Source organism: Littorina saxatilis, linkage group LG8 (genome assembly GCF_037325665.1).
Source record: "Littorina saxatilis isolate snail1 linkage group LG8, US_GU_Lsax_2.0, whole genome shotgun sequence".
Classification (NCBI taxonomy): domain Eukaryota; kingdom Metazoa; phylum Mollusca; class Gastropoda; order Littorinimorpha; family Littorinidae; genus Littorina; species Littorina saxatilis.
In genome coordinates this window covers 59576443-59598701 of record NC_090252.1, presented here as the reverse complement: position 1 = coordinate 59598701, position 22259 = coordinate 59576443, and the positions used below count along the sequence as shown (strand labels likewise).

At 45.3% G+C, this 22259-nt stretch overlaps 2 protein-coding genes across 4 annotated transcripts in view; one reads left to right on the top strand and one right to left on the bottom strand.

Annotated features, from left to right (window-relative positions):
* LOC138973972 (uncharacterized) overlaps positions 1-22259 on the top strand; it is a 50615-nt gene that overhangs the window by 11799 nt on the left and 16557 nt on the right. Inside the window, exon 5 of one of the 2 annotated variants that reach the window (XM_070346666.1) lies at positions 20604-22259. This exon is cut by the window's right edge and continues 981 nt beyond it. The exons of the other annotated variant lie outside the window; for it this stretch is intronic. Coding sequence (XP_070202767.1) covers positions 20604-21598 — 995 coding nt within the window. The 3' untranslated portion in view covers positions 21599-22259. The remainder of the gene's footprint in view (positions 1-20603) is intronic. 2 annotated transcript variants of the gene reach the window in all.
* On the bottom strand, positions 1146-18401 carry LOC138973970 (uncharacterized). Of its 2 annotated transcripts, XM_070346663.1 has the most exons (5): positions 15809-18401; positions 15396-15492; positions 5779-5953; positions 4153-4262; positions 1146-1894 (listed from the first exon to the last, which is right to left on the bottom strand). In XM_070346663.1, exons 2-5 carry the CDS (start codon positions 15480-15482, stop codon positions 1265-1267), a joined length of 1002 nt encoding a protein of 333 aa, XP_070202764.1. In that variant the 5' UTR covers positions 15483-15492; positions 15809-18401; the 3' UTR covers positions 1146-1264. The 2 variants fall into 2 exon arrangements, with proteins under 2 accessions (XP_070202764.1, XP_070202763.1); XM_070346662.1 differs by lacking the exon at positions 1146-1894 and having other exon boundaries at positions 3449-4262; positions 15809-18394.

Here is a 22259-nt window from a genome sequence, read left to right as displayed (position 1 = left end):
CTACATTCGGTAATATTAGGCATGTATGAAGTCTAAAGTTCCGCAACATCTACACTTTCATATATTTTAATTAAGCACAAGGTCACACGGAAAACCCATTCTTTTTTATGCCAATGGTGACAAGACAACAAGCGACCCTAAACTACCTGTTAGCCGGCCGCACTGCTTGACCTCAGTACCAGAGCGACCGCAAGCAAAGCCTGACTTGATAATTATGGTGATCTTTGATTACTTTTCCTTCACTTATCCAAACATTATTCTCTTCCTGAATTTTTATAAGCCAGACTCCATGGCAAACACCTAGCAATGACCAGGATCAGAAATACATCTCACTTTCTAAGCCAAGTCTGAGTAGTCTGTTATTCTTCTTTCTTGATTGATTGCCTCCCTTTTACCATAAAATTCTGATTTCCAAATCTGAGATGCATGCATCAGTTTTTGTGTGCAATAAATTTAGTTTCTGTACATTTATCATTAATCATAATTATTCCAATACATTGACTTGCACTAAAGCTAAGTTAGAGAGAGAATTTACTGACAACAATTAAATCAGATCTAGAGTGAGTTGTTTCAACATAAAAACAAGCATTATAATTGTACAATCACATAGACATGTATACACACTTTGGACTGAACTCTCACTCTGTAATACAATTTCAAACGTTGAATTTAATTACTATTTCTTCAAGCTTTGCCATGCAAAGGGCAATATTTTAACAAGTCTCAAATGTATGTTCTGTTACTCAAAATAATCCCTTTAACTTCAAGTACTATTAATTATAATTATTTATAACACCTTATACACATATATATGTAGATAACCAATTCTAACTTCATATGACTATAATTTGATTTTCAATTTGTTTCACTTTCAAAGTCAAAAATTCATTCAGCAAATAGTACAGACTCATTTCAATTCATGGACAGATCCAGTTAATAATATGTGGTTATTTAGGAAAGTAATGGCACTAGAAATAAAATAATTAATGAAGATGTAAGGTCTAGCTCCAGGTGTGTTCAGCTACATTTGGTGGGCGTGACCCCACACCCCCCCCCCCAGTTTGATTTGGGTAGCCCCAACCAATCCTTTTTTTCCTTCGACCCAAACACTTGACTGACTATTAGGGTTTAACTTCCTCTTAGACCAACTGGTCTATATTGGGACAGGTGTTGGTAATACGCTGAAGATATGGTGTGATACTTTTGATTCGAACAAGCCCGCTGTGGCTGTCTTCTTCGACACACCAGCATTGGGTTTGTCTCGTCAAAGTATCGAAATACAATCATGATAATCAGAGACAAGAGATGATGCATTCGTGTCTTCGTGTTTTACAAGCCCTGAGACTTTCGCTGTGAACGTGGGATCTTGTTTGTGCGCATGTGTGCACACGGGGGTGTTCGGACACCGAAGAGAGTCTGCACAAAGTTGACTCCGAGAAATAAATCTCTCGTCGAACGTGAGGATCGAACCAAACCAAACACTTTTTAAGCCCCTACCCCTTATAGAGGATGAGTGAGTGGCCAGCAGCAAATAAAGATGTACATTCCAACAGATCACTGAAAGTGACGCAAGGCTGCCTAAATGGCAGGTAAAAATAGTTATACACGTTAAAAATACACTCAAGCAAAATATGTGAGTGTACGTGGGAGTTTCAGCCCATGAATGTAGAAGAAGAAGATTGGATCTTTTGTAAGGACGGGTCCTGAGGCAAATCCACACAGCCCAAATATTTGACAGTTCAGTGTCTTTGAAAAAGTTATGGTTGAAGAACAAGATTTTCAGTGAAGAGTGGAGAGTCCCATGTGACTGCCTGGCTGGTGATGAGGGTTGTTTAGTGGCCGCTTGGTACCGAGGTATGGGCAGACAAGAAGACCCTCTGCCTCTGCCTGCAAACTACAAATACAAATTACAACACAGCAGTACCCATGTCAGAGATCCATGTGCACACCCACTAATGCATAATGAAGAATAGCATGTACTAAAGTAATTTCAAGAACGCGTCCATAAGCAATCTGCTTGTTAACGTTCTTAATGTTGTTATTGTTTGAAACGTGTGTATGAGAATTTGAATAAACACGCTTAAACCAAAGTAATTTGCGAAAGCAAGTACAGCTGTACAGGCTGATGAAGCAAAGTAGCACCAGCAGTTACTTCAAGAAAGTCACTGTCCTGCAAGATATGTCAAAAGCCGGTATATATCACACAAACAAATTATGTTCAATGTCAGTATGAGTGACCATCAGATATGTATTTATACACAAGTGACAAGAGCATACAATTTTACAAATGATCAATAAATGGAGGTCAGCTGGGTTCTTACCTGGCTTTATTTTTTACACAGGTTCACTTAATAATAGACATATGCTTGTTTGGAATCAGTAGCGAAATAAGAAACAGGCCGCAGCCAGTATGAAACGTTTAAAGCGCGCCCCAGTTGGGTGCTTCTTTTTTTGTGTGTCAATTTTACAGACGACAGAAATGTCTGAATGTGCAGCATCTATTTGGTTTAACCAAATTTAACTCATATCAAATAACCAAAGGGAAGTAATCGCTCTTAATGCATACGACATGTGTAATAGAGTAAGCGAGAGTTGTACGGAACCTTTTCTCCTGGCACCTGAGAGAATGACAAGCATTGAAATGAACAAGCGACTTAGAACAACTCTCGCTTACTCTATTACACATGTCGTATGCATTAAGAGCGATTACTTCCCTTTGGTTATTTGACATCTAAACATCGCTCTGCCTCATTCTGTTTGACATTCAAATTTAACTCAATAAAGTACCACTGAAAAAGTTGCTTTTGCATTTGACTGACTGACTGACTATTAGGGTTTAACGTCCTCTTAGACCAACTGGTCTATATTGGGACAGGTGTTGGTAATACGCTGAAAATATGGTGTGATACTTTGATTCGAACAAGCCCGCTGTGGCTGTCTTCTTCGACACACCAGCATTGGGTTTGTCTTGTCAAAGTATTGAAATACGATCATGATAATCAGAGATGAAAGATCATGCATGCGTGTCTTCGTGTTTTCCAAGCCCTGATACTTTTGCTGTGAACTTGGGATCTTTTTCGGGGGTGTTCGGACACCAAAGAGAGTCTGCACAAAGTTGACTCCGAGAAATAAATCTCTTGCCGAACGTGGGGATTGAACCCACGCTGATAGCGACCAACTGGCTACAAAGCCAGCACGCTACCAACTTAGCTACGTCCCCGCCAATTGCATTTGACCAGATACTTGTAGTTGCAAACCGGGTTATCCACCATATTTTGAACTCCCACCAGGCGACCGGGCAGTAGATTTGGCCATCTCTAAGCAGTGAAATCATGTTAATAATTTAAAGCCTTCTACAGGGTCAATTTGTTTAGATGCTTGGCCATTTGGATGCCAAACACCATGTGACACAAGATCAATGGAATGAGCATTTCTTCTACTTGAGAGCTACACAGACAATTAGTAGAGATACTCCTCCAGTGTTGGTGGATTCAGTCCAAAGAACTGTGATGTCTCACTGCCATGTAGGCAAGTATGACAGTTGGACAACAAAACTCCAACCAGGTAGAGTTTCCCTACAGGGGACAAGAACAGCTTCAAATTTTTTTTGAAATCCAAAAATGCCCACAGCCTAACAATTTTTGAAAATTCCCATTCAACAGAGTTTCTCACCCTGCTCATTTCTGTGTTGAAGGCCTGTTGCTCTTCTGTGATCTGTCCACGGTACGGCCTCATCAAGTTAGGGGTCAAGGGGTAGGCTCGGTCCCCATACAGGTACATTTCATCTCCTGCTGGAGTGACCATGTGCTGCTGCATGTGTTCAAGAATGCCACTACCATTCAGCAAAGCTGCGTCATGTCGTCGACCAACCAAGGGCCCAAAAACATTTGCCACAAGGCCATTTGGTGTCACGACACACTGAAACTTTAGAGAGTGCACCCTCTTATGGCCATTGTACACTTCTTGTTGCAAATGGCCTGGGCGACACATTGATCGTATTGTGCCGTCAACCATCCCCCAACAAAACTCCAGAGGAGCCCCCTTGGCATGTATAGCTGCACAGTACCGTTCCAGTTGGGGCACTGTCAGCCATGGCTGATTGAGGTTTGTTAGTTTGTCAGAAAACTGATCATAGATGAAGTCGATACCTACCTTGAACAGCACACACAACTCCGGCTTGGGACGATGAAACATCTGCGAAAGGTCAGCAAACCGGCATGGGTAAGCCAACCTCCGCAGACAGATGCAGAGCACCTCCAATCCTGAAAAAAATCATAAATTCAAATGAGCCTGGGGCCAGTTTCATGAGCCAGAAACACAGTCGACCAACTGCAGTTGTCCGAGAGAACCACAGTAATCCGACGTTATCGGGTTTCACGAACAAAATTTCAGTCGGTCGACAACGGGTCGTCTCACCGGAAGTCGGCCAAACACGGTGATGCTCTCCCCCCAACACTGTGTTCGGCTTACTGCGGTAAACCGAAAATAAATGTAATTATCCGCACAGTCAATGGCAGAATGCTCACACTTTTTTGGATTGTGAGCCAAACCTTGTGATTGTTCTTCGAAATGTATCTATCATGACGCAGTAATCCAGGTGACAAGTCAGGGTTATGTGTTGAAGACGTCACATTATGGCGTAAGAGGGTTTGACGTCACGCGAAGGAATTACTGAAAGTCTCGGTCATTGTTATTTTGAGCGGGCCGAGACTTGTTTTTTCTTCGAAATCGGCCATTTCCACGTGCGAATGAGCAAACGGAAGTGGTAATGTTGCTAAATTTAGCCCTCGACTTGGCCATTCGGATTACTGTACAGTCGGTCGACTGCGGTTGTCCGCGGGTGACGGTGATTCGCTCATGAAACGCGCTTTTCGGTGACACGGCGATCAACCACAGTCCATCGACTGGGCAGTCGATCGACTGTCAGTCGGTTCCCTGCTATCTTATGAAACTGGCCCCTGGTGAGTGTGTATGCGAATGTGTGTGGAGAGGCATATTCTCATACAGTCTTCAAGTTCAAAATAATAACACTGCAAAAGTTTTCTCACGCGCCTTAAAATATCCAGCCCAACATGCTTATCATCAGTTTGATTTTCTATTTATCGGGTTTGACACAGTTACTGGCTATCCTGCACACACAAAAACAGTTACCCGACAAGAACAAAATACATCTTTGTTTTTTTGAAGGGGGGGGGGACACCACGAAGACAAAATCAATAAAAACAATTATCATAAAAAAAAGTTAAAACAAATAAGTCCTTTGCACATTAACAGTTTTCATGTAACAATGGCGGCCACTTCGTCAACTTGTAAAAAAAATATTCATTTATTTTTTTAAACTAATATGAATAAATTATCAGTATCAACGCATCTTTATTTATCCTGTTACCATATTTCAAAAATAATTTCACTCAACTCCACAGACTAAGTCAGTAAGTGGCACAACCAATTCACTATTATTTCTCTATTGTCTAAATAGAGTACTGTGTCGACCAAAGGGGCTAAAGTTAGTCAGGTACATTTTGTGATTCAAGTTCAAAATACATAGTTCAAATTTTAGATTTTAAGCAATCCCAAAATAAATTATGCCCCAACTCAACGCTCCGCTTTAATCTTTTACGAAACCTGAAATAGTAAAAACAACTCACTGAATATTCACAGTGAATGCAAACTTCATGAGTTTGCGAATCAAATCATGCAGGAGGATCATTAAACTATCATTTTGACTGAAATACAACTCAACTTCACAGCAACCAGGGTAAAAAAATAAATCCTCACCACTGGCCTTGGTTCCTTGATTGTTCATTCCATTAGGCGCCTGCATAGTCCTCTGCATTCCCAGAAGGGCGCACAGTCTCCGAATCTCTTCCGCGCTGAAGCGAAATAAGTCCTCACATTCGATGGCTGTGAAGTGATCGAGGGCGAACTGACCCTCATAGGCCCTTCTTTCTGGCTGTTGAAATGTAGGTTAAACTTAGTGAAATCATGGATCACTTGTACACTTTATTCAATTAATTAGCCTGAAAATTCTGCTGAAGCTACTCAAATCAATACTGGGTAACACTAACAGAGGGAAAGTTAAACTCCAACATTTCAACTCGCCAGCTGGGCGAGTAACTTCAAGAAAGTCACTAACCTGGCAGAAATTTCGCCGCCCCGATACATACCAGTTACCACAATTGATCTGCAGTAGCGTTAAAACCCTTTTGGTTGCATTTGACAAGAATTTTAATTGGCCAGCCAGGTGAGTTGCGAGCCTGTTTTTACTAGCCAAGCGGATTGTTCATTCGCCCCTGCATAACAAAATGACCCTTACAGGTTGAACTTGAAGCATGTTGGATAAATAGTTTCAACTGTGCATCTCAAAAAGCACCAGTTGACAGTATTCTGATATAAATACTGTGTATGTTTTAGAACACAGAAGTTTCCTTGTACTGAAGTAATTTGATCCTAGAAATAATAAAACTAGAACCAAGGTGCCTTGTGCTTAAAAGTCTGATAGAACCAGTAAGTGTAACGTCCTTCTTGAAAGTACATGTATTGCTATGAAATTAAAATGACACAAGAACACAAACTGACAGTGACACAGACTCTGTGACAGAGAGTGGACTTAATAATAATATTCATGCTTTGATGAAACTAAAACTCTTGACTGCAGATTTGGTCATCAGTTTCCATTTGATTTTGATTCTTGAACAGTAAATAGTTAAAACTCTATGTTTATAAACCATTAAATGTAAGTAACAAAGTCACACGGAAACCAAATCTAGGTGTAAGTGTTAGATCTACCCAATATCACTATCACTGTTGATTCAGACAAGATCACTATCATGACTATGAAATCTAACCAAAAAAACATTTAATTTTTTACATGAACAACATTTAAAACCTAACCATAACCAATCCAAAGTAACCTCACCGGCCATAACCAAAATATACGCCTGTTCCTGACAATTATATTTCAGCGGAACCTTTAATGCCTTTAGAAGCTAGACCTAAGCTTTGACTTGTGTCACGATCGGGTGACAGAGACCAAGAAAGCGTCACTCAGTGGAGTGCCTGTTCTGGGTCAATGTATGATAGAAAGCGCCTGTGCGTGATATTGGACACAGCAGAGTTTTTGCTGACAGTGCTCCCGAGCACGGATGTTTTGAAACGCACGAGCTTCACAGTGCAGGTTTCTGCTGTCATAGGGCTGACGGTTTTTTTCGCTGACAGCGCGCACGGGATTTTCAGGGATTGAGTTTCTCGTGTCTTTTTCCTGCTTGGGGAGGCAAAACTGTGTATAGCTGGACTGGTTTGGTGACAAGGTCAGTCACGTGTATTTGGCTAGGTGGTCTGTCAGAGACTCAAGGACGACACACTTGACACCCAGCGGCAGAAGGGGAAGGACCTAACACACAGTTACTAGAGTATGATGGTTTTTCACCGAGTATCATATTCGGCACTCTAGGGGAACTTCCACAAGTTATTCCTTTCCTCTGCCACGTATTTTGCTGAGGACAAGTCGTCACATTTCCTTCGTCGGCGATGGCTTTCGCATAAGGATTCGACAAGGGGTTCTGGACGTTTTGGGTCACTGTTGACGAACAGAGACTGTTCCAGGGAGGAGGCGGACTTTGCTTCCATTGAGAGTTACAATCATAGGCTTTTGAGGTAATAAATCATTATTTAACGCTGTTGATGAGTCTGTGTTGTGGAATGAAATACTCTCTGTTGTTCTTTCCAGGTTAGCGCATAATTTACTCTCTGTGACGCTAAAATACTAATCTGTATATGGTTTTTGCAGATAGGGAGAGAAGGACGGAAAATGGCTGTTTTGTTGTTGTAAAAAGTCAGTTTTGTGCAGGCCACGTGCTCGATGAGATATTTAAAGATGACATGTTTTAAGGTGGTGGGTGAGGGGTAGCTGACATGTTTAGTGCACCGATGCTTTCTGTTTGCAGCCTTCCTTCGTTCGTTCGTTTCGTTCGTTCGTTACGTTCCCGTAACATCGGCACGGCTGACTCTGGCGGGAACTGTTGAGGCTACGCTAACCAGGAGACCGGCTAACCAGGAGACCGGCTAACCAGCGGACCGGCTAACCAGCGAACCGGCTAACCAGCGGACCGGCTAACCAGCGAACCGACTAACCAGCATACCGGCTAAGCAGCAGCAGCAGAGATAAAGCTAAGTGCACCATGTCGTACGCACCCCGTTGACCACCGTTGTCTTTTCGTATCTATGATTTCATTGGAGTAGTGACAACGTGGGGTGTGCGACACCTGCACGAACTAGAGCTTTTCGAACAGAACATTCTCATTTCGACTGTATTTACACGGGTTCAGCGTGTTACTATAATTTTCTACATAGTACTGGCATTTTGTCAGTGAACACTGGTTTTTTACGTGTTGAGAACGTAAAAGGAACATATTTTGAGTGAAGGCTCGAGGGAGGTGGAGAGTTTATACATAAACAGGCGTCTGAAACTTATACTTTTGTTGACTCTATTTAATTGTATGCCTGCGAGAGTGGATCGTGGTGTGGTTAGTTAATTAGTAGTAATTAACCGGTTCATAATCACCTTGAGTGATATATTGAAACGTGACACGTGGGGGCCAAGCCGGGATTTACTCAGTTAATTTCCAACTGATAAAGACCCACCAATTAAGGATAACTAAGAGCAGATAATCTCGTCAGTGCTCGACTTATTTTCTGCTTGGTGCTACCCTTTTTTGTATAGTTTTGATCATATACCACACCTTAAGCGATTCACATCTTGCAGGAAATGTAAATTGTAATTTGTGAGTTATTGTATGCGCTAACTGTGATTACCTCCCTTTCCTTTGTTTGTGAATCTTTGTTGTTGTACGTTCAGAGTTTTCCGTTGCAGAGAGCTGAGCGGGGTTAGCGGATTTGTTATTCGTTTTACTCAGTTTTCTCTACATTGTTGTTTGCATTCTGTAACAGGTTACATTTCTATAGTCTTGTTTTACTTGGATTTTTCTCCATATTTTGACTTTGTTGGAATTTTGGGGGGGAAGGGTCCGAGGACTTCTGTCCTAACCAAGGCTGTGGGAGACACTCTGTCTCACCGCAAAAAGCAGCCGATAAAGTAGGCCACGGCTGTGGGAAACACTTTGTTTCACCGCAAAAAGCAGCCATAAAGTAGGCCACGCGTTTTGTTCTACACCGTTTGGATTTTTCTTCTGCATTTTCCGGTTGCTGGATTTTTGTATCTACCGCTTTCATCACCGCGTGTTCTAGCTATAGCTGCGTTAGACTTACTTTTGTGATAAAGCTTTGCTAAACTAACCATGGCTACAGGGGGATCTCCGACGAGGAGAATAACTTTCGAGACTCCTGGCAGTGAGGAACAGACAGAGCGAGACGCACGCGTTAGAGCGCGTAGTTTGCTTAAGCGCAAGGAGTTAGAACGTAAGGAAGACATAGAGCGACAGACGAGAAAAGAAGAGCTTGACAGACAAGAACGACAGGCCGAACGGGACAGACAGGACAAGAAAGAGAAAGACGAACGTGAGAGACAGGAACGACAAGACGAACGTGACAGACAAGAACGGAAAGAGAAAGATGAACGAGACAGACAAGAAAAGAAAGAGAAAGATGAACGAGACAGACAAGAAAAGAAAGAGAAAGATGAACGTGACAGACAAGAAAGGGAACGACAGGCCGAACGACAGGCCGAACGTGACAGACAGGACAAACAGGCGGATCGCGAACTCCAGCTAGAACTAGCTAAGCTACAGGCAGAGAAGGGTACGCTTACTCAGGCTAGCGCGCCGACATTTGTTGCCGACCGTACGAGACTGCCGACGTTCGACGATGACAAGGACGAGCTCGACGACTTTTTACGCCGGTTTGAGCGCATTGCATCTGACCAGAAGTGGGAAGAGGCCACGTGGGCTAGCCGCCTTAGCACCTGCTTAAAGGGACGCGCATTGCAGCTCTACAACGCTTTGGAGGACGACGAGGCGAGAGACTATCAGGCACTTAAGAAGGCGTTACTCCAGCGCTTTAACCTGACTGCTGAAGCCTACAGACGACGTCTGCGTAACAGCAAGAGACTGAGCGGCGAGCTGAGTCATCAGTTTGTGGCACGCCTTAACCTCTACCTGCGGCGCTGGGTGGAGATGGCCGAAAAGGACTGGACCGTCAACGACCTTGCCGACCTCATAGTCATGGAACAACTGATGTCCAGCCTGCGACCTGAGGTGGTGACCTTCGTGCAGGAGCACCAGCCCAAGACTACTCAGGAGGCAGCCGACTGGATCAGAGTGCACGAGGACGCCCAGGCGATCTCCGGCAAATCTTCAGGCTCACGGCCAGGAAAAACGGGAAATTCGGGTTCTTCAGGACCCAAGGACGGGAAGGACGATCAGGGACACAAGGGATCGAGTTCCAGAACTGACATCCAGTGTTACTACTGCAACAAGCGGGGCCACGTGAAGAAGGACTGCCACAAGAGACAGGCTGACCAGAAGGGCGTTCACTTCGTTGGCAGTGAGGAGTTCAGGGACGTCACGAGCTCATGCACCATCCCACAACTCTGCGTTCCGTGCTCCAGGAAACATTTCCAGCCCCACTGCAACGTCTACGTTAACGGAGTGAAGGGCGAAGGTCTGCGGGACACAGGGGCAGACATGATAGTGGTTCGGGCGAGTCTAGTTCCAGCTATGGCCTACACAGGAGACAGCATCAGGGTGAGAATGGCCGAGGCATCTCACGCTTACGACTTGAACACGGCAGTGATCAAGGTCGTAACCCCGTTGTTCACGGGGACCATTGTGGCCGTCGTCATGGACGATCCTCCATGCGACCTGCTCATTGGAAACCGGGTTCAGTTTGTGGACGGCGTCACCAGGGAGGTTCCCGTTTATCGGTCTCCCGACGTCATTTCAGTGCTCACGCGGGCACAGGCGGAGCGAGAGGACAAACCTCTCAAACCCCTACCTGCTGCACGAGCTGCCCTGGGGAACGTGACCCCCGCGCTTCTCGCGAAGGCTCAGGATTCTGACCCGACCTTAGCTACTCCTCGGGAGCACGCGAAGTCGGGGAAGGTGAAGCTGAGCGGGAAGCATGGGAGGTCAAAGTTCCTCAGGGACAAGAAGTTGCTCTACCGTGAGTTCAGCAACCAAGAAGGTACATTCAAACAGGTTGTCGTGCCTCGCGAGTTTCGCGAGGGTGTCATGGCAACGGCACACGACTCGATTCTGGGAGGTCATCTTGGTACCAAGAAGACCACGGATCGTGTCTGGCGCCACTTTTACTGGCCAGGCATCTGCACGGATGTCCGACGTTTCTGTGCGTCCTGCGATAAGTGCCAGAAGGTGGTTGCCAAAGGAAGGGTGAGGAAGGTCCCCTTAGAGAAGATGCCGCTCATCGACGAACCCTTTCGTCGGGTGGCAGTGGACATCATCGGGCCCATCTTGCCTGCGTCTGAGGACGGAAACAGATACATTTTGACCATGGTGGACTACGCTACTCGATACCCAGAGGCGATCCCTCTGAAATCGATTGAAGCCACGCGAGTAGCTGAGGCTCTGGTTACTATGTGGTCCCGGCTGGGAATTCCATCAGAGGTACTCACCGACAGAGGCACGCAGTTCACGGGAGGAGTGATGGCGGAGGCAGCACGACTGCTATCACTGGAGCAGCACTTCACCACTCCTTACCATGCTCAGTGCAACGGACTGGTGGAAAGGTTCAATGGCACCTTGAAGACCATGCTGAGGAAACTAGCTCAGGAGAAACCACGCACGTGGGACAGGTACATCCCAGCATTGCTTTTTGCATACCGCGAGGTTCCTCAGGAGAGCTTGGGTTTTTCCCCATTCGAGCTGTTGTACGGCAGACAGGTACGCGGTCCCATGGCTATCCTGCGTCAGGCTTGGACAGACGAAGAAGCTGACGAGGAGGTGCAGACGACAGCGACCTACATCGTAGAACTCAGGAACAGGATTGAAGAGACCTGCAAATTGGCTCAAGAGAACCTGGGAAGAGCAGCACAGCGTTACGCGCGAGGATTCGACCGCAAGGCACGGCCGCGCAGCTTCAAGATTGGAGAACGGGTGTTGCTACTTCTACCTGTCAAACACAACAAGCTACAACTGCAGTGGCAAGGACCTTTTGAGGTGACAGCGAAAGTGGGCCAAAACGACTACAGGATCGTCATGAACGGGAAAGCACGCCTGTACCACGCCAACCTGCTGCGCGCCTACATAGAGAGGACTGCCTACGGGGAAAAGGACAAAGTGACAGAAGCAGTTGCTGTCGTGATGGACGAGACAACGGAAGAACAGGGAGGAGGACGGGTACCAGTTTGTCCGCTGGAGGCTAGTGAGGATCTCACGGACGTGCACATCTCACCTGATCTTGGGGACGACCAGCAGGCGGACCTGCAAGAGATCCTGAAGGATGCAGCACGGGTCCTTACAGACATACCACTTCAGACGCATCTAGAGGAGTTTACCTTCGACTTGCTGGAGAAACAGCCAGTGAGGACGAAGCAGTATCCCATGCCTCATGCCCAGAAGGAGGTGGTCAGGAAGGAAATCGCCGACATGACGAAGTTGGGCGTCATCGAGCCAGCGAACTCTCCCTACAGTTCACCAATTGTGCTTGTAAAGAAGAAGGATGGACGCGTCAGGTTCTGTGTTGACTACCGGAAGCTGAACAAGATTACGGCGTTTGACGCGGAACCCATGCCTGATGTGGACTACCTCTTCAGTCACTTGGCCAAGGCCAAGTACTTTTCCAAACTGGACCTCACCAAGGGATACTGGCAAATCCCAGTTGCCGAGGAAGACCGCCCAAAGACTGCATTTACCACTCCATTCGGCCAGTTCCAGTGGACAGTCATGCCTTTTGGTCTACAGAATGCAGGTGCCGTCTTCACTCGCATGATGAGGAAACTTTTGGAACCATTGAAGCGCGAGGACATCAGCAGTTTCATCGACGATGTGCTGATCGCGACAGAGACATGGGCTGAACATCTCGACGCCCTGCGCGACGTGTTCGGAAGGTTGAAGGACGGAAATCTGGGAGCTAAACCGTCCAAGTGCTACTTGGGATTCCGGGAATTGTCTTTCCTGGGTCATGTTGTCGGCGAGGGATTGCTCGTTCCAGAGGACGACAAGATCCAGAAGATTCGGGAGGCGGAGCCACCGCGCACGAAGAAAGAAGTCAGGTCTTTCCTGGGCCTAGCCAGCTTCTATAGACGCTTCATCCCGCACTTTGCCGAAATCGCTCTACCACTGACCAACCTTACCAAGAAACTACAACCGACCGTTGTAGTGTGGACTGAGGAATGTAGCTCCGCATTCAACACCCTGAAGAGGCGACTCACCAGTCAGCCTATTCTCCGACTACCAGACCTGAACAAGGACTTCGTGCTGAGGACAGACGCTTCAGGGAAGGGACTTGGGGCAGTGTTGCTTCAGGAGACAGAGGGGTTTTTGCACCCTGTTTGCTTCGCCAGCCGTAAGCTGACCTCGGCCGAGGCAGCGTATGCAACGGTTGAACGCGAGTGTCTCGCCATTGTCTGGGGCATCCAGAAGTTCGAAGCGTACCTGTACGGACGACCTTTCTGTCTGGAGACGGACCATCAACCTCTGCAATATCTTCAGGTTGCAAGGTTGGCAAACGCCAGACTTATGCGCTGGGCGTTGATTCTCCAACCGTACCAATTCACGGTACGCGTCATTCCGGGCGCCAACAATGTTGGAGCTGACTTTCTCTCTCGGGCTGTAGAGGAGAACATGACTGTGAGCGAAACCGAGGTTTCGTCTTGAAGAGGGGAGGTGTGTCACGATCGGGTGACAGAGACCAAGAAAGCGTCACTCAGTGGAGTGCCTGTTCTGGGTCAATGTATGATAGAAAGCGCCTGTGCGTGATATTGGACACAGCAGAGTTTTTGCTGACAGTGCTCCCGAGCACGGATGTTTTGAAACGCACGAGCTTCACAGTGCAGGTTTCTGCTGTCATAGGGCTGACGGTTTTTTTCGCTGACAGCGCGCACGGGATTTTCAGGGATTGAGTTTCTCGTGTCTTTTTCCTGCTTGGGGAGGCAAAACTGTGTATAGCTGGACTGGTTTGGTGACAAGGTCAGTCACGTGTATTTGGCTAGGTGGTCTGTCAGAGACTCAAGGACGACACACTTGACACCCAGCGGCAGAAGGGGAAGGACCTAACACACAGTTACTAGAGTATGATGGTTTTTCACCGAGTATCATATTCGGCACTCTAGGGGAACTTCCACAAGTTATTCCTTTCCTCTGCCACGTATTTTGCTGAGGACAAGTCGTCACATTTCCTTCGTCGGCGATGGCTTTCGCATAAGGATTCGACAAGGGGTTCTGGACGTTTTGGGTCACTGTTGACGAACAGAGACTGTTCCAGGGAGGAGGCGGACTTTGCTTCCATTGAGAGTTACAATCATAGGCTTTTGAGGTAATAAATCATTATTTAACGCTGTTGATGAGTCTGTGTTGTGGAATGAAATACTCTCTGTTGTTCTTTCCAGGTTAGCGCATAATTTACTCTCTGTGACGCTAAAATACTAATCTGTATATGGTTTTTGCAGATAGGGAGAGAAGGACGGAAAATGGCTGTTTTGTTGTTGTAAAAAGTCAGTTTTGTGCAGGCCACGTGCTCGATGAGATATTTAAAGATGACATGTTTTAAGGTGGTGGGTGAGGGGTAGCTGACATGTTTAGTGCACCGATGCTTTCTGTTTGCAGCCTTCCTTCGTTCGTTCGTTTCGTTCGTTCGTTACGTTCCCGTAACATCGGCACGGCTGACTCTGGCGGGAACTGTTGAGGCTACGCTAACCAGGAGACCGGCTAACCAGGAGACCGGCTAACCAGCGGACCGGCTAACCAGCGAACCGGCTAACCAGCGGACCGGCTAACCAGCGAACCGACTAACCAGCATACCGGCTAAGCAGCAGCAGCAGAGATAAAGCTAAGTGCACCATGTCGTACGCACCCCGTTGACCACCGTTGTCTTTTCGTATCTATGATTTCATTGGAGTAGTGACAACGTGGGGTGTGCGACACCTGCACGAACTAGAGCTTTTCGAACAGAACATTCTCATTTCGACTGTATTTACACGGGTTCAGCGTGTTACTATAATTTTCTACATAGTACTGGCATTTTGTCAGTGAACACTGGTTTTTTACGTGTTGAGAACGTAAAAGGAACATATTTTGAGTGAAGGCTCGAGGGAGGTGGAGAGTTTATACATAAACAGGCGTCTGAAACTTATACTTTTGTTGACTCTATTTAATTGTATGCCTGCGAGAGTGGATCGTGGTGTGGTTAGTTAATTAGTAGTAATTAACCGGTTCATAATCACCTTGAGTGATATATTGAAACGTGACAACTTGTTTGCTAACCTGATCAAGCAGTGCGAAGACAACAAAATCATCTTCTGCGTCATCCTCGTCCCACGCCGCAAGCTCAAGTTGGTCCCTGGCATCCATGAAGATCGATCTTAAAACAAAACATAAACAGCGAGAGGATTGGAACATTTGCAACTTTTCACTGCATAACTCATCTTCCAGTTCCAGATAGTAAGCGAAATCGAAATCGAAAAGGTTGAATCGAAAAACTGAACACAACTCAAAATCGGCCATTTTTTGTGTGTTTGAAATGTGAAAAAGCTTGCTCTGTTCAACGCTTGAATTACAGCATCAAACCAGGATTATATCACACATTAAACTGACATTTGTACCATTAAGTGGTTTAGGAACATACTAGTTATAAATAATCGTGTAAATAAACAAGCGTTCGCTCAGTTTTTACATACCTTTTGGGGCTCGTTATTTTCGTCGATTCAACCACAGCTCGTTAGCGGATCGAAGGAAGCATCCGTAAACTTTGACCCCTAACCTTTGAACTGCGCACACATCGCTGACGTCAACACATAAAAAAGTACCGATAACCACTAGCACTACCACTGGCACTGTACACTTAATCAGTCTATTGTTGGCGTTGTCTCGGCGTGCTTCCGTTTGTATCCTCAACTGTTCTAGCTGAAACGCGCGATCGGCTTCTCGTTCACGTGCGCGTTCGAGAACTTCACGTTCACGTTCACGTTCGAGAACTTCACGTTCACGTTCACGTTCCTCTCGTGCGCGTTCTTCACGTTCACGTTCGCGTTCGTGAGCTTCTCGTTCCTCTCGTGCGCGTTCTTCAGCTACAAACTCACGCAAGTCTTTGCCTTCGAGTCCTAACTCTCGTCCTATCGCCAAAAGTTCGCGAGTCCACTCTAATCCGGATTTTTCAGGGTGGATCGGACCTGCACGTTCATTACTCGCAGCGGATACATAAGTCGTTACACGCGCGCCTAACGTCTGAGAATCATTATCGCTCGATTCTCCTTGGGTGTTGACATATGTGTCACCACCTTCAACATCTGAGACTACTGCCTCGGCCGTATTCTGGTTCTGCGGGTCAGCGTTCATTCTTGCTATATGCGCCCTAGTACTCGGGTGTTTGGATGTTTGCATATCCTTTACGTTAACTCACACACAGATATTCACTGAATCAAACTGCAAATACGTGATGCTCGGTTGAAAAACCGATTTGACTAAACTGCTTTTCACACACTATTTACTAGAGAGAGAAAACTCCCCCACTATAGAATGAAGTGTTACTTTAGTGAAGCTCACTTTGCTACTTGAATTCATGAACGTTCAACGTTACCTCAGTAAACGTTACGTGTCCCAATGACACGATTTCTCTGAACCATTCTAATATCCTTTTACAACCACGGATACCTAACACTAGAATTTATGGTTCTTCTGGTATATGTCAAACAATATACCGTTCTATCGAGTGAACTTCATTTTAATATCTCATCGGCGCTCCATCAACGTGGACCTTTCGCCTATATTAATATCAACTCGATTCTATCGCACAGTAAGTCGAAATAAGATTCTTCAATTATCTACTGCTGTATAGACAATAATCTAAATTTCCTAACCCTTACTCTTGGCGTTGTGAAGTGTGACTGTCTGCAGAATCAACTTCACTTCCACGGTCCTTCTGGACGAAGATGAGTGCTATCCCTCGTATATAACCCAATTCGCCCACCAACCTCCCACGGCGACCAACAATATTATAATTTTGTCGACTAAGGGACACAGGATGGCCTGACAGGGTGTTAGTCCACTGTCTTCTGTTATAGCCTTTTGTTTAGCACAGCCAAATAGGGGGAACTAAACTACTATAACATTAGTGCTTTACGTGAATTATTATAGTGACGTCAAAGCCTTGCGTCACTCTTCATTTGGATTATTCCCGTGTGCTGAAGCACACACGTCAGACTCTGTTATCGTTAAATGATGAACTAACTATAAACATGAATAAATACAAAAGTTGATTTATACGATGATGAACATGAACGGACGAACACACAAACGAAAAACGAATAGGGAATTTGTTTGAAGAAAATTTGTTTGGGGAAGCCAAATTGAAATTACGAGTTACAAAATCCCGGACGAAGCCCCCATATGTCACAAGTCAGTTTTCGTCAGCCTGTTTCTTTCTGCGTGCGCCTTCCAAAGGAAGTTTATGGAAGGAAAACACGCCGCCTTTTCGTATTAGCTAAAGAAACAGGTACTGCCTTGACTTTACTTTCCTTCACTCTTTCCCATGCTCTCGAAGTAGCGGAGAAAGGTCAACATTGGTTTACATAATTTAATACATGGATAGTGTTAATAAGATTCTTGCAATGCAGCACACATTAATCAGGTTAGTCTATATTTTTGCTAAATATCAGTATCGTACTAAATGTATCACACACTGTTCAAGCTAGGTCATGTTACTTGCATCACAGCACACTCTGATCAAATGTCTATTGCTGCTGGATTTCAATTCTGTCATGGTAATCTAACGTGACTCCGCTGCCGCAAACGTTCTTCAGAACTTCCCCTTGGAGGACATCAAAACAAAAGGAATACACATAATGTTTATGAAGTTTTGACTTAGCTCGATGTCATTGAAAAGGTACTCGAGATGACGTGCAGCACTTGACTGGTCTTGAAGACCGCGCTCCTGGTTTGGGTCATCACTCTTCTTCTCAAGACACCATCATCAAGTTAATAGCAGTAGTAGTCTGGTTACATCTCTCTCCACAATTACGGCAACATGAGGAAGAGGAAGATGAATGAATCAATTGGACCGTGGGTTCCTTCAAAGAAGGGGAACGGCTTTTCTTCCAAGCGTTCTTCGTTCCGTGGACTTGCGGAAAACGACCCTCTCGTGAAACGATTTTAGTTTACGTCAGTACACTTGGATACGTCACATGAATACGTCACTTGGCTACGTCGTGTAATGCGCGAGTAGTCTCGGTTGCCTATTCTATTCTTGACAGGTTCGCGCCTCATAATAATAATTCATGACAATTGAAAACAACACAAACTCTCCTTATCTTGCTATGAAAAGCTTTTTAAGTATTTTGCTAATTGATGAAACGGTGAACGTCTTCGTTGACACGGACGTCAAAATGTAGCTAGTTGTTTTAGCAGTCGTGGTGCACAATCGTTGTTTCAAAGGCTGACTTCATCAATCTGTTCAAAAACATTTTTCAAGAGGAAAAACAATACAAAAGCAATCTCAAAGTATATCAAACGTACACAAACTTTACATTTGATGTACTGTTGGTGTTCTGAAATACACAGCGTTAAGTGCTCAGGCATACCCAATCTTGTTCTCTACCACATTACATTGTGTTTGATGTACCAAATAATCTCTATATCTATGTGTGTCTGTCTGTGTCTGTCTGTCTGTCTGTGTGTCTGTCTGTCGGTCTGCCTGCCGGTCTGCCTGTCTGTATGTCTGTCTGTCTCTCTCTCTCTTTCTCTCTCTCTCTATCTCTCGCTCTCTCTGTCTGTCTGTCTGTCTGTCTGTCTGTTTGTATATGTGTCTGTTTGTCTGCTTCTGCGTTTCACTGTCTGTCTGTCTGTCTCTCTTGTTGTCCCCATATCTCTCTCTCTCTCTCTCTCTCTCTCTCTCTCTCTCTCTCTCTCTCTCTCTCTCTCTCTCTCTCTCTCTCTCTCTCTCTCTCTCTCTCTCTCTCTCTCTCTCTCTCTCTCTCTCTCTCTCTCTCTCTCTCTCTGTTGTCCGACGTGCCAAAGGAGCAACACACGTTTTTTGAGCTCCTGAATTATCAGCGTTTCTAACTCCAAAATGCCAGTCGTAGGACTTCCTATTGCTGCAGAAGACATCTTATCCACCTTACTGTGCAAAAACACGGTGGCATCGTGGAAGGTGACCGGAACAGATGAAGGAGCAGTGTTCGTTCTTCGCTTAAGAAATGGCAAGGACGGCCGGGGTTTCGCCATGACACCCGCACCGACCGGTGCATGGAGACGCAAGCCACCAGCCCAACAAAGAAGAGACCAACGAAGAGCAGAACAGCACAGTGCCAAGGCAGGCATGAACAGAAACAATGTTCAGTTTACAGCTCAAATTGATGCAAACCATCAGAGCGAGGAAAACAATAATAACCAGTGAGTAGTCAATAAGTCTGATCTAGGTCAAACCAGAAATAGCGTCCATGTTGATGTCAGTCACGCCGTGAAGCACGTGCCAGTGACCCTAGCTTGTCCATCCCACCACATTCCACTGTGTCAATGCTCGCCCCTCTGAATGCCGCAGAGCTTTCTTCACGCATGAATGACGACACACCTGACCCAGATAGCACGCTGTGTATCAACAAACAAGTAAGCCTGTCTTGTGTGCATGAAAACATTGACACTGCCAACCAGTCTTCTGAAGTTGGGGCAAATGAAGCTCCGTTGTTCGATATACTTTCAACACTGCCTGAGAACAAGAAAACAAAGCTGAAATCTACGTTCAGGAACAATAGGGTGGAGAAAATAGTATGTCAGACCAAAGGTGGCAAGAAAACGCTGCTTGCTGAAAGTGACGATTGTATTCTTGTGTTTGACTGTGAAATGTTTGAAACCAGAACGTATGACGTAATACCAGTTGCAGCAGAAACAGCTTTGGAGGACATGAGACGGGACATACTTTACCTACGGAGAGGGCAGCAGGTGAACAGGGTCTGCCTCAAGGAAGAAATTGAGCAACTAAACACAGACTTGCAAGAATATGTGCGTGTAATACGAACATTCCTCAAGACTGGAGAAAGACTGTGAATGTCTCTGCCTTTGTGTTGATATAAACAGCATCGTTATTCGCGATCGATCACATTGACATTGGTTGCAGACGAAAGACACTGTCGACTTGGATTTGACCAAGTCGATACTAATTCCGAGTTCGGGTTTCCACCCGGGTTTTTTTTGTACCGTACCTTCGTTGCGCGTGATGTGTACTATCCCCATTGCAAGGGGCCGATGGCCTATAGCAATTAAACTTTCGTATTCGTATTCTCTCTCTATCTCTCTCTCTCTCTCTCTCTCTCTCTCTCTCTCTCTCTCTCTCTATCTCTCTCTCTCTCTCTCTCTCGTATTAATGAAAAGTACCGCTCTGAATTGCTTTAAACAGGATAACTACACAATCAAATCTCATTGCATTGCTAATACACATGAACAATACAATGCACACACTAGTGTGAACTTGGTGTGTTTCAGATTCGGGCAATAAGAAACACCAAACTACTCGTGGCACCAAAAGAAAGAAAAAGCACCAGGATCTGTCTGTAGACAACCCAGTTTATAATAAGGGGCCAGACTCAATCCTACCTATTCAGTCAGCAAATATCTCGCCCGCTAGCCAAACAACCTGGTCTACAAGCGGTGCGAATCTCTCCCCTGACACAGAAGATCACACCTATATTGATGTTGACTTAGACGAAGACGACGAAGAGGAGAAGAACTCTCGAAATGCAAGTAGAAATATGAGGAGAGTCCACTTCTGTAAAAACACGCCAGCAGACAAGCCGCCTACTTCTGGAGATATGTTATCAATCGACGATGAAAACTACAACAATGGTGAGATCGACTTCCACGCTTTGGCCAACACTCGTATGGGCAGCAAAAGACCGGACCCTTTCACCGACCCCGATGGCTACAGTCACATCGCCATCAGTTCCAAATCAACACACGAACGTGTTCAGGACCCAGTGAATGACAAGCTCCCCACACATGACGCCTGTGGTTATTCTCTTGGAACCAAGACACCTTCGAGTACAGAAGACACACCAGCCCATTCTGATGACTACAACCACATTGCTGTCAACCCTAAAGCAACAGAGGAACATCTGCAATGGGGTAAGCTCCAACGACACGACGGCTGCAGTAACCCTCCGACTACCGAGACGGCTTTGGACAAACAAACCGGAAAGGCAGCTAACCCTGATGTTTACAGCCATATCGCTATCAACTCTGCTGTTGGAGAGGATGTTAGACCTAAGTCGCAGACCTCAGCCGGAGAAGCAAATGTACTTGACGTTGACCCATACAACAGAATCCAGACCCCAAGCCATAATGACGAACCAGTACTGTATGAAAACACGTTCGAGAAGACGGCTGAAGAATGCGATGATGATTTCGACGGGTTAAAGTTCAGCCAGCTGGAAAGCAAGAAGACTGAAGATCATGAATACTTTTACATGTCACAGGTCTAAACACTGTTGATGTGTCTTGGTAGATGCTTTTTGGCTTAAAACGGTGTCATACGAGAACCCATTAAGAACTTATCTCTCTTATTCACATTTGCAACATATTCCCTAAAACACGTTGTTACATTTAGTCAAGTTATGACTAAATGTTTTAACATCGAGGGGGGGAATCCAGACGAGGGTCGTGGTGTATGTGTGTGTGTATGTGTGTGTGTGTGTGTATGTGTGTGTGTGTGTGTGTGTGTGTGTGTGTGTGTGTGCGTGCGTGTAGAGCGATTCAGACCAAACTACTGGACCGATCTTTATGAAATTTGACATGAAAGTTCCTGGGTATGATATCCCCATACGGGTTTTTTTCATGTTTTTGATAAATGTCTTTGATGACGTCATATCCGGCTTTTCGTGAAAGTTGAGGCGGCACTGTCACGCCCTCATTTTTCAACCAAATTGGTTGAAATTTTGGTCAAGTATTGTTCGACAAAGCCCGGACTTCGGTATTGCATTTCAGCGTGGTGGCTTAACAATTAATTAATGACATTGGTCATTAAAAATCTGAAAATTGTAAAAAAAATATTTCTTTTATAAAACGATCCAAATTTACGTTCATCTCATTCTCCATCATTTGCTGATTCCAAAAACATATACATATGTTATATTTGGATTAAAA